We start from the raw sequence: 13,484 nt of genomic DNA, 5'->3' as shown, positions 1-13,484 counted from the left end.
AGAATTTGGGGGTATAGTGAATAACCTACATTAAAATATAATGCACAATATTTGCCTCTTAATGTGTGTTAGATGACAAAATCATGCATTATTTTATGATAATACACATTAGTGTAAATTACCAAGGGGCTACATACTAATTATATGCAAATTTAAATATTAGTGCATATGGGGCTTATAATCTAAACTGAAATACGTCTATTAACCGGCCTAAATCGGCACTAAGACGATCAGTGCGACAAGTCATCCAAGTGCCGATAATCGAACCGAGTTTTAGACGTATCTAAAAATGACTTAGGCCTTCACAGTGCTGCAGTACACCCAGAGCTAAAAGGGATGTTTTAGGAGAAGTAGTGAGGGCGGGATTTGGGTGGGCCATGGGCCGTCCTAGGCTTAGTCATACTGCATATATAACCGAAAGTTTAACAACACTGCCTAGACAGAACTTGGACGTTGTGACTTAGGCCATCTAAAACCAGGTCTAAGTTACAAGGTATCCAAAGTGACCAGATAACCATTGCAGGGACAAAGTACAGACCCCTACACACTCCCTCAGTGATCACTGACCCCCCCCCCCCCACTGCCATAAAAATCATAATAACAACTTTACATATCTGCCTCCAGAACATCAGTACCTGGCAGCCTGGCATAGGAAAGCCTAGTAGAGCTGCACAGAGATGGCTTAAATGGTCTGGGGTGGGCTAGTGAACCATGGAGAGGAGGACCCAGGTCCATAAGCTACTCTAACCACTGCATGAATGGTAAAACGTGCACCCTCCCAAACCCTTATGTACTGGCATATAAGGGGCACCTGTAGCCATAAGGGCTATCGGGTTGGTAAACAGGTGGGTCTAGTTGGTTCTGGGGTGGTGTTTTGGAGGGCTCACCATGACCTATAATGTTCTTGTGGTGAGATGTGTATGTGGTACCCTTTTTGTGAAGTTAACAGCAATGCCCTGTAAGGTACCCCACTACTCTGGTGCAGTGTTTGGGTGTTCAGTCCATCACTTTGCTGACCCTGCCCACATCTAAAAGATGTTTTTGACTTGGACAAATTTTTTGATGAAAATGGGGTATAAAGATGGACGACTTAATGGTCTGGACGATCAGACGGCTGGACCTACAGTTAGACGATTAAAAAAAAAAAAAAAAAAAAAAAATTGTTAGATGTATTTTTCGAAAATGGACCTTTTCCCATGTCCGACTTTGGGCGACTAGCGACTTATGCCCAAAACGGACTTAGATGCATCTTTTGATTATGCCCCTCCACCTGTTTAACTTGGAAATTACTTCTTGTTGTTAAAAGATAATTAGCTATTAATGCCAGCTTGTGTAGTTAGCACATAGTAACATCGCCATACATAGCTAACACAACCTAAATGTACAATTCTTCTCGTAATGTTAAAAATAAAGCCACAATAATTTTCATATCACATGGTCTCCACTTTTCCATGGATATAAATAAGATTAAGCTGTTTAACATTTTAATGGCATTAACTATCCCAAATATTCTTTATAACTAATGTTGATTTCCATGCCTGGTGGAATAATGTGTATTTAATTGGGAAACATGAAAAAGTCTTAGCCGAGAGAAACAATAACCTTTCCCAATATGTGTTCATATGGGCACCACTGTTGAGATATTGTGAATCCTAGCTTGCCCGCTAACTTGTTTCATTATCCTCCTGATTTATTACATATATTCTCTAAAATGTAAACGGAATATATCCATGTATATGCCTTGTTATTCTGTATTTTTCAAGCACACAGTATCTATGTAATGTACAACTGTTATATTTTCTTGATACTATATTTTTGAAACTCAATAAAAACTTTTGAACCCACACACAAAAAATAAAGACACAAAACATTGCATAAACAAAGCATTCTATTTCTTGCTCATAAACTATTACCCTTATACAGATATAAGAGATAGTAATATAACATTTCCAGCAGATGGTGCCAGTACATAAACTAATCAATGCTAGTTGCTAAGTGACACGACTTTCAGATTTTTTAAGATAATTCTTCTTGTATCAATCAGTTTCAATCATACAAAATTCTAATTTTTGTATTATTAAAAAGCTTGAGAGTTGTTATAACCTGTTATTAAGCTGATCAAATTACATTTTGTTTATAAATGAAACCAGCATTATTTAGAAATGCTTGATAAATTAAGCAAGACCCTTCCTTAAAGTGCAAGATAGACAGCAGATGCAAATTCCCAAAATTGGCACAATTCAATCACTAAATTGAAGATAAAATTTTTCCTCTACCTTTGTTGTCTGGTGATTTTGGTTTTCAAACTATCTTTCCCAGCTCTGGCTGCACTTCCTTCTGTCTGGGCTTTTAACTGTGTATCCAGGGCCACCTAATCCATTTGCTGGTTTTCTCTCCTTCACTTTCTGTCATACATCCATCTTTCATCCAAACAGACCGGGGATTTTAAATTGCAGTCCACTTGAGGGGGCAATACTTTCAAAATAGAACAAAACATTAAAAAAACCCTCTCATCAATATTGAGCAAGTTTCTCAAATAATATCTTCATATAACATTTAAAGCCTTTAAATGTTATGTGGAGATATTATTTGAGAAACTTGCTCAGTATTGATGAGGGTTTTTTTGTGTTTTGTTCTATACATCCATCTTTAGCATTAACTTTTAACATTCAACTTTCTTCCATTTTTCTGCTTTCTTCTCAAAATCTACTTTTCCATGCCTTCCCTTCCCACCTATCCATGTGTACCATCTCTTCCCTCTTTCTTCTCCCCAACTCCCATCTATCCATAAGAAGCATTTCTTCTTATCTCTTCCCTGCCGCATCCATTGCTGTGAACCATCTCCTCCCTTTGTCTCCCCTTCCCCTCCATCCCTATGCACCATCTCATCCCACTCCCATGGTCAGGCATCTCTGTCTTCCCCCCTCATATGGTCTGGCATATGGTCCTCTCCTTCCCATAGCCTGGAATCTCTCTCCTCTCCCATAGTCTGGCATCTCTCTCTCCTTCCCTCCCTCTTCCCGAGGTCTAACATCTCTCTCCTCTCCTTTCTACCCTCTCCCTCCTCTTTCCCTTCCATTCTGTGGTCTGGCATCTCTCTCTCTCTCCTTCCCATTCCAGTGGTCAGAGATCTCTCCCTTCTTCGAGTCATCTCTCCTCCCTCCAAGTGTAACATTTCTCTCTTCCTCCTCTCCACCACCATCATGCCTAACAATTCTCCCTATTTCTTCCTTTCCCCATATACATCATCTCTCTTTCCCTCTCACACCACACACTTATGTCCAACAATTCTACGTTCCTTTTCCCTCCCCAGCATTTTGTCCTCACCGTTCCTACTATCCCACCTGAGCAGCATCTCTCTTTTCCTCCTTTCCTACCCCACAAGCCCATTAATTTGTCCTTCCCAACCCTCTCTCAGTACATGTAGTATCTGACATTTCCAACCCCCTGAGCATCTGTCCTCCCTGCCTTTCCAGCTCCCTACCCCTTGCATCCTGTCAGACTCTGCATCCAGCCTCCCCTCCCCTGTATGGCTCTTCAGAATTTGTGGGAGCCAATCAGGAAGCCTCTGAGTGCTGAGCAGCTGCTCGGGGCTGCTCAGCAGCTGAAGAGAACTCCGGGAACCTCCGATGATTGGGTTAGCAGTGGGGCAGAAGCACAGAAAGATTGCTCCTGCCCGATGTAGCTCTGTACCACCAGGGATCACAGGACATGGAAGGAGTACCATTTTGGGGGGAGGCTACGGCCCTTGTGGTCCCCCCCCCCCCGTTTCAACGCCTAGGATCTAGACCCTTTTCAAATAGCATCTGCCCCTGGAAGGGGAGCCTGCTAATTGTAGACTTAGAAGCCGAATCTCCTGCTACTCTCTGATCCAGAGTTTCCTCAGGCAGAGATAGAATAGGCTATGCCACTTGAAGCCCAAATAATGAAGTTATGACTGTTTCAAGTTTCAAGTTTATTAGGTTTTTATATACCGCCTATCAAGGTTACCTAAGCAGTTTTTACAATCAGGTACCCAAGCATTTTCCCTATCTGTCCCGGTGGGTTCACAATCTATCTAACGTACCTGGGGCTGTGGAGGATTAAGTGACTTGCCCAGGGTCACAGGGAGTAGCGCGGGGTTTGAACCTACAACCCCAGGGTGCTGAGGATGTAGCTCCAACCACTGCGCCACACACTCCTTATTTTGGTCACATCATGTATGGAAAGATCGACGGAACCAGGTGAAGAGGGTGACTTTCAATCAGACGGCTGGACACATTACATGGGGATGACGATGGAGGACCTTTCCAGAGTAGCACAAAACCGATTTCTTTTTAGATCTGCAATTTATCAAGTCGCTAGGACACAAGCATGAGTCAACAGCACCTAACAACAACAAAGAGTTATATTTGTGGGCGAATCCTGCAGTGCACTCTTTGGTGCATGAATGCACGGATATATCCTGGTGAACTCCTTATTGATTATGAGAAATTCCCATGAACTGATTGACCACCCTGTACAAAAGCAATGAAGTGTGATTTTTAAGTACACAACATAGTTTGAACTCAGAGTCCTGAGTGCAATTATTGAGAATCAGGAGTTCCTTATTTTCACTCATATACCGCGCACCTGTGTAAAACGCGCACATGGGTATAGCGCACGGGAAACAGTAATTTATGTAAAGAAATTTTTATATAGCGCCACACCCGTATACCGCGCATGCCGCCCCGACTCTCCCGTCACTGCCCGACTCTCCATTCGCCTGCCCCGACTCTCCTTTCGCCAGCCCCGACTCTCCTCTGGCCGCCCCAACTCTCCTCTCCCCCTTGAAGTCCTGTCCCCCCTTGAAGTCCTGTCCCCACCCTGAAAGCCTGATGCCCCCCCCGATGTCCAATTCACCCCCCCGCAGGACCGCTCGCACCCCCACCCCGAAGGATCGCTCGCACTCGCACCCGCACCCCCACCCCGAAGGACTGCTCGCACCCCCACAGCCTCCTTCCCCGCATCATGGAGAAGCTGCCTACCGTTGTCCTGCTGCTTCCTCTGCCGGCGGTCCCGCCCCTTCTCTGAGCCCTGCGTCTGCGCTGCTTCCTCTTCCGGTGGTCCCGCCCTTTCTCTGACGTCAGAGAAAGGGCGGGACCGCCGGAAGAGGAAGCAGCGCAGACACAGGGCTCAGAGAAGGGGCGGGACCGCCGGCAGAGGAAGCAGTAGGACAACGGTAGCAGCTTCTCCATGATGGGGGGGGAGGCTGTGGGGGTGCGAGCGGTCCTTCGGGGTGGGGGTGCAGGTGCGGGTGCGAGTGCGAGTGGTCCTTCGGGGTGGGGGTGCGAGCGGTCCTGTGGGGTGAATCGGACGTCGGGGGGGGAACTATATATAAAAAAATTTGTACAACGCGCTCACGAATATAACGCGCATGGTTATACTAGGTTTGTAAAATCGTGTATAACGCGTGCGTTATATGCGTGAAAATACGGTAGGTCTTTTCTTACCTAACAACAACAATCCACAATAAACTATGTTTGGTATTTGTGGGCTATACGATCTGTATAATGTAATGCAGTGTTTCTCAACTTAATCCTGTTGTACCTCCTTGCCAGTCAGGTTTTCAGGATATCCATAAGGGGATCCTCTAGGACAGAGTTGAGAAACACTGATGTAATGCAATGGCGAACCAAGTTATGTGTGTGTGTGTGTGTGTGGGGGGGGGAAGGGTGGTCCACCCCGGTGCATGCTCGAAGGGAGTGCACAGCTGGCCCACTGGGTCCTGAACCTCCTGCTCTACTCTGCTGGTGCTGCTTTACTGAACCAGCAGCAGGAGAGGACAGAAATGTCAGACCATGATAGGGAATAGGAGGAGGAGGAGGGAAGAGAGGGAGACAAGAAGAGATACCAGACCACAAGAAGGGAGAAAAGGAAGGCGAGAGATGGACTACTGGAGGAAGAAAGAAAGAGAGAGAGACCAGGGAAGGGAGGGAGGAGAGAGAGAGAGAGAGAGAGATGCCAGACCAGAGATGGAGTACAATTTTATACTTCCATATGTATAGGGCACCACTTCCACATGTACCTGTCCAGTTTTGAAAACCTAGATGTGTAAGTCCAGCCAATTAAGTAATGAGGCTGAAATTTTTGGAGTGGAAATAAACAAAAGGGGGCCAAGAAGAAATATTTTCTAAATTCTTTAAGTAAAGCCTTGGCTGAAACAAGCACTTCTAAAAATTCTATGCAAGCCTTTGAAATAGTGTAAATTATTTTTCCTGAAAATGTGCATTCACTTTGTAAAATGGGGAATAGACAAGTAGATTTTTGTTGTGTCCAAGGCACACTAAATCTTTATATGGTGTGTAAATAGTGGCTTTCTGAAATCACTATCTACACATGGAGATACTTCTTTAAAATAACCTCTTTTGTGTTAAAAAAAAAAAAAGAGAACAAATCCATTACCGCACTACTCCCTGCACTCTTGTTAAGTAAGCTGTTCCACAAATGATATATCTATAATATCAAATGATACAGATAGAACCAAAAAGACACACTACAGACAACAGAACTGTTCTGGTACCATGACCACATCAAAATCTGTTACACTGAGCTTTCCCTTATCTAAAACAACAACAACAACAACAAAAAAAATCCCATAACTGCAAACACTAATTTTTCAATTAAATGAGGTGTGTTTTTAGCTAATGGGTTTTGTATTGGATATATGTAAAATTGACCTTTATGCAATCTTTGACCATCCATCTTATATATCTCACCTCTGAGGAGAGAGAAATATGAATAAACAAAGAGACAGATATGCAAAAGTAAGAATACAAGAAATACTGTACGTGACCAAAAAGAAATGCGGACACAGACGGTGATGTGCTTATTGAATGAGACTGACACATGATGAAATCATGGGAGTGGAGGAATCTTGGAGCAATGAGTGCAGATGATATCTGTCATTTTTGATGGGCTCTTTTACTAGTAAAGTAATAAAGTCCACTAAATTCTTTTCACTTGTGATCTAGCAAAAATGTGTTTCAATACTTGTTGAGGTCTTGATTTCCAATGTGATTTATAAACCGCAAGGAACTGTACTGGCAGTGAGGCATCCATTACAATTTTAAGAAAGGAAAAGACAGTGAGAGCAGGAGAAAGAGATGGGTTAAGTGACCTTTTCAAGATCACACAGTGAAGTGATGCTGATGGGACTGAAATTGGTTATTGAGGGATGTTAACTCGGTGACCAATCCACTCAAAACTGCAATCTATTTTGTTTGAAAAATTTATTTAATGTTAGTCTCTAGGTAACATATAGCATATTAGGAGTCAATGAAAGAGACAGGGAGAGAATTTATATACAATAAATAGTTACATCAATCCTCCTCATCTCAAACGACTGTGCATTCCAAAGATGAAAAGTTCAGTACTTTTCTATTAGTACACCTTGTTCTTTTGTTGACAAGGTTACTTATGTTTAAAATAATAATCGCTTGATAAAATGACCTACATGACTCTCTTGTAACACTCTTTTCCTCACTGTGCAGACACATCCTCGAGTTGTCTTGTTTTGCAGAAGATTCTAATGGATTATATCAGCTACAGGAAAAGACATTAGACATGGCAGTTTTCTTACATAAGAACATAAGAATAGAAACAGAAGCATGAAGGCATATAAAGGCCAAATGGCCCATCCGCAGCATCCACTATTTCCTCCTCTTCCTAAGAGATCCCATGTGCCTGTCCCTTGCTTTCTTGAATTCAGACACAGTCTCTGTCTCCACCACCTCTACCGGGAGATTGTTCCACACATCTACCACCGTTTCTGTATAAAAGTATTTCATTAGATTACTCCTGAGCCTATCACCTTTTAACTTCATCCAATGCCCTCTCATTCTGGAGCTTCCTTTCAAATGAAAAAGGCTTGCCTCATGCACATTTATGCCACGTAGGTATTTAAAAGTCTATATCATATCTCACCTTTCTCGCCTTTCCTCCAAAGTATACATTGTTGTTGTTAGGTGCCATTGACTTGTGTTCGAGTCCTAGTGACTTGATAAATTACAGAACTATAAAAAATTGGTTTTGTGCTAGTCGAGGGGGATGGGCTTAGGTGCCTGGGCCAATCAGAGCCTTAGGCCTCTCCCCGGTGTATCCCAAAATGCACTGGGAAGAGGAAGGCTCACCATTTTGAAGATGCAGGCCTATCTGCCAGAGGGAGTAGACATCTTGATTTAAAGCCAGCCTACTCTAGATTATTTGATTTTATGATTGCTTTAGCCTTGCAAATGATTGTCACTTATTGGAAAAACAACTCGAAAGTTTCCTACTATGAATGGTGGAATATATTATGGGGCTCATAATAATAAAAAAAAATAGTCTAAAAAGTGGCCTAAATGGGTACTTGGATGATCAAAAAGCCTGATCGTCCAAGTACCCATAACCAAAGCTGGTTTTAAACACATAGAGCAAAAAGAGGCGTTTAGAGGAGGGGAAAGGACGGGAGGTGGGCTGACTTATACCTAGGCCTTACAGCAGGTATAACCAAACCTTTTGACAGGTTGCCTAGTCGGTACTTATATGTTTTGACTTAGACCAAGTCAAAACAGGTATAAATGCCGAAAAAGGGCCCGCTGAGCTGATGGGGGCTGGTGCAATCAGCTCAGCAGCTCGGCAACCTACCCACACCCCCACCGCAAGCATCGTGGCAGGAGAGATAGCTCATCTCCCCTGCCGCGATGTGATCACCCCTCTACCCGAACTGCCACAAACTATGGCAGGAAAGATTGGGCATCTCAAGGGCCGTGGCAGTTCGGGTAGAGGGGTGATCGCATCGCGGCAGGGGAGATAGCCAATCTCTCCTGCCGCGATAATGATCCAGAAGTGATTGGCTATTTCCCCTGCCGAGATGCGATCAACCCCCCTCAACAAGATCAGGCAGGAGGGAGCCCAAGCCCTCCTGCCCTGGCGAGCTGCAACCCCCCCCCCCCCGACAAGATCAAGGCAAGAGGGAGCCCAAGCCCTCTTGCCCCAGCGAGCCACGAATCCCCTGACAAGATCGGGGCAAGAGGGAGCCCAAGCCCTCCTGGCCCGGTGAGCCGCGACCCCCCACCAATTACGATCGTGCCAGGAGGGAGCCCAAGCCATCCTAGCCAGGCAACCCCCCCCTAACCTCCACCCCCACTAAGATATGGGCAGGAGGGATCCCAGGCCCTTCTGCCCTCGAAGCATCTCCTTCCCATGATCACCCCCCTGATTCCTGATTGGCCCCCCCCATCAACCTGCGAGACCTCCTCCCGCCGACCCCTCGACCCCCCCACCCCCAATCTCCCTTCCCGTACAAGTTGGCCGAACGGACGGGTCTCAGGCCAGTCCATCCAGCAGGCCAGCCATCCCTCGAATGGCGGGCCTTAGGGCCTTATTGGCCCAGATGGCTCAAACCCCGCCCACATGTGGCCTTAGGCAGCAGAGAACATTGAAAGCAATAGTAAAGTTGTGTTTGGTTCAAGGTAAAACCTGGGGTGAACTACTTTATTTCCAATGAATCAACAGTCTGATGCTCCGCTTGCCTGGTCTCTCAAGTTAATCTTGATCCCAGCCTTGGTCCTCAACAAATAAATTCTTTATGTCCCTTTCATCCCACTATCCTGGGCAGGAAGTAGGCAACCATCTACCCTATATGTATAACAAGGGGCTTACATTCATCTTCATCAACTACATTTCTCCTGACTTGTGAGGATGTGGCGCTGGCGTAAATAAGTAAGGCGTAGCAAATCTTTCTGAAGCCTTGGAGAGTGTGTAGGATGCAATTTGTTCATATATGCAAACAAAGAAATATACACATTTTTATATGTTAAAGTAGGTACATAGCTAGAGATGACCAAGAAATAGTGCACAAATAATAAGGGTGGAGAAGAAAACGTTTGAATTGTTGTTGGACCATTAAGAGAATTCAGGTAATAAGAGTTGAATTAAAAATTAAAATTAGCAGGCAGATATTCAGAACTTTGCTTTATAACCCAAAAGATAGAGTTACCAGATGTACGGATTTCCCTGGAGATGTTTTCCTTTTCGAGGACATATCTGGGCATCCTGCCGCCTTTTCAAAACCCGGCACTTTGTCCGGGTTTTGAAAAGCTTCTAGCAACGAGTGACGTCAGGACGGCATCTGCGCATGTGCTGATGCAACACAGTGATGTCACCACGCATGCATGTGACATCATTGTGTCACACCAGCTCATATGCAGATGTTGTCCCAATGAGCAAACAGGTCGAAGGGATGGGGCTGGGGTGTGACTTGGGCATTATGGGGCGTGGCCAGGTAGAATGGGGCAGGCCTGGGGGGTGGGGCCTTGTGTCCAGATTGTTGTTCCTCAGAACCTGGTAACCCTACTACTAGGTGACATAAATATACACCTAGAGCAAAAGGAAAAACCAGAAGTGACCGAAATCAAAACCTTCTTAACATCACTCAATTTCCCAATGCCAGATACAGAGATAACACACGAGAAGGGGCATCAACTAGACATAATTTCATTCTCTCAAAAGGACACCCCCGACCCAAAGATTAAATATAATACAGAGGCCTGGGAAAAATGCATCTGGTCAGACCACTATATTGGCAAATTCGACTTACACTGGCAAAGGAAATCATACCAACCTAAATACATAAGAGAAAAAACACAAAAACAATTACCAGTCGTGGTAATATAAACCCAACAGAATTCTGGACTCACTACGAACTGCAACCCATAACCGAGGAAATACAAGATTTCCCAACAAGATGGGGGAAAGTTCAGTAATGAACTACTAGACCAACTGGTGCCATACCAAACATACAAAAAGAAAGAAAGAGTATTAAATGAATGGTTCGATTCAGAACTATTAGCCTGCAAACGGGAACTAAGAAAACTGGAAAGAATCTGGAAAAAAAACAATGAAAAAGACAAGACAAACTGGAAACAAAAAATGAAAATATACAAAACTCTGATCAAAGAAAAACGCACAAAACACTATACACAGAAAATAGGTACATCAAAAATAAATAGTAAAGAACTGTTCAAACTAGTAAAAACGATAACACATCTCGAATCCTGAAAAAGGACAACGAAAGCACTCCATCTGCTCAAACCCTAGCCAATTTCTTCAAAAATAAAAATCACCGACCTAAGAGCAACAATACCCACGCCCAAAACCAACACAGATTTCTACTTCGGACCCCACAATCAGGAACCCAGAACAGACATGATCTGGGACCACTTCGAGCTTCCAAACTGGCATCAATTCCTAACTCTATTCAACAAATACACAAAGTCAAACTACCCTCTAGACAAATGTCCATCAAAAATTATGAAAGTTGCTCCACCAAGCCCGGCACAGGAAGCAGATTTTCAGGCACCGGCACCAACGCACAGGACATGCTGGTGCCGGTGCCGATGCGGAGGCTACACTGGAAGTAAGAAGAGGGTTCGGGTGGGTTGGGGGATCTCAGGTTGTGGCGGGGGGGGGGGGGGTGCCCGATGGCGGCAGGGGAGGTGCCTGATGGCGGTGGGGGGGGGCCAGATCGCGGGGGGGAAGGTGCAGGTTCACGGGGGGGGGGGGCGCTCGTACAGCAAGGCAAGCTCAGTTTACAAGGCACCAAGTTTGCGAATGTTTTGCTCGTCTTGCAAAACACTCGCAAACCGGTGCACTCATAAACCGAGGTACCACTGTATAGTTCTTTCCCCAAATCACTCTCTAGTTAAGATAAAATATGTTGGCTGCTGTAACTGCATTTATCCTCAGAATGACTTACCTCTCCCCAGGCAGCTGGCGGTGGTTCCACTGGAGGGTAATATTTAGGTATGTCCCAGGCCACTTCAGTCATGAACCACTTAAAGTCCTGACACTTTAAGTGCTTACGAAGTTCCTTCTGGGCAGAAATATCGCCTGTTGAAAGATGTCTGTACTCAGGCCGCCTCTGATAGATATATTCTGCATATTCATCCATCCAGGTTTCTGCTACACGTTTTAGGTTCTGTGCAGTAGAAAAAAAAAGAATCACTCATTATAGTTGTAAATATTCAAGATATTATTGGGAACAAGGAGATGTGTGGCCTTGGCCAACTTTGACCAGGGTTGTATTAAAGTCTTTTTCTAAGACTGATGGTTCCACGCAGTTTATTGATGAAAAACAGTTCTGAAATATAAATGTTGAGTGGAGATTAATTGCATTAAATTAACTAGGTTATGTAGCTGCCACTAAAAATACTTGATGTTCTGTTTTTAATTTTCATGCTTGAGTGGAGGAGTAGGCTACTAGTTAGAGCAACAGGCTGAATACCAGGGAATCCTCGCTCATATCTCTCTGCTGGTCCCTGTGATCTTCAGCATATCATGTAACCCTCCATTTTCTTAGGTATGCAGATTTAGACTGTACGCTCTACAGCAGGGGTGTCAAAGTCCCTCCTCGAGGGCCGTAATCCAGTCGGGTTTTCAGGATTTCCCCAATGAATATGCATTGAAAGCCGTGCATGCACATAGATCTCATGCATATTCATTGGGGAAATCCTGAAAACCCGACTGGATTCCGGCCCTCGAGGACCGACTTTGACACCTGTGCTCTACAGGGATAGGCAAATCTTACCATCCCTAAATGTAACTTTCCGTAAGCTACTATTGAGAAAGGTGTGAGCTAAATCCAAATCCCTACAAGTTATGTTTCCAGTTCAGGGTTTAGGCAATTGGCACATACATTTGAAATAATCATTGGAAAAAAATGATAGTGAAAAGGGTCATGGTATGAAAAACTAAGAGGTTATACCCAAGAGCAGGGGTGCCCACACTTTTTTGGCTTGCGAGCTACTTTTAAAATGACCTAGTCAAAATGATCTACCAACAATAAAATTTAAAAAAACACAAAGCACACTGTACGCAGAGAAAATGTTAATTATCATTAGTATTCGGGGTTTTTATCAGAGGTCAAGGCAGATGACTTTAAAATATGCAATGTCACCTCAGTAACAATTATACAAAAATAGACAAAATACCCCCTCCCCTTTTACTACACCGCGATAGCAGTTATTAGCGCAGGAAGCTGCGCTGAATGTCCTGCGCTCGATGCTCATAGGCTCCCTGTGCTAAAAAACGTTTAGTAAAAGGGGGCCATAATGCAAAATATAGACAGCAGATATAAATTCTCAAAACGGACACATTTTGATCACTAAATTGAAAAAATCATTTTTCCTACCTTTTTGTCTGGTGATTTCATGAGTTGCACTTCCTTCTTTTGTAAAGCCAATATTTCTTGCTTTCTGCCTTTCTTTCTCTCTCCCCCTGCCTTCCCCAGCCATCGTGCCGATTTCTCCACTTCCCTGATTCTTTCCCTACCCCCACCCCCAAGCCACCAACGTGACTTCTCCCTGCTGCTTCCCCGAGCCAGGCCTGGCACGTACAAGCGCCGGGCCCACAAGACTTCACTTCCGATGTCAATTCTAACGTCGGGGAAGAAGTTCCAGCCAGCCAGGCAGCGATTGGCTGGC

The 13,484-nt window shown here is 44.3% G+C and overlaps 1 protein-coding gene across 1 annotated transcript in view; it reads right to left on the bottom strand.

Annotated features, from left to right (window-relative positions):
* GALNTL6 (polypeptide N-acetylgalactosaminyltransferase like 6) overlaps nucleotides 1-13,484 on the bottom strand; it is a 1,396,075-nt gene that overhangs the window by 58,745 nt on the left and 1,323,846 nt on the right. Inside the window, exon 10 of the mRNA XM_033942486.1 lies at nucleotides 11,759-11,980. Within this exon, the coding sequence (XP_033798377.1) occupies nucleotides 11,759-11,980 (222 nt within the window). The remainder of the gene's footprint in view (nucleotides 1-11,758; nucleotides 11,981-13,484) is intronic.

This window comes from Geotrypetes seraphini, chromosome 1 (assembly GCF_902459505.1).
Source record: "Geotrypetes seraphini chromosome 1, aGeoSer1.1, whole genome shotgun sequence".
Classification (NCBI taxonomy): Eukaryota; Metazoa; Chordata; class Amphibia; order Gymnophiona; family Dermophiidae; genus Geotrypetes; species Geotrypetes seraphini.
Note: the sequence above shows the minus strand (reverse complement) of the source record. Positions and strands in the feature narration are given on the sequence as shown.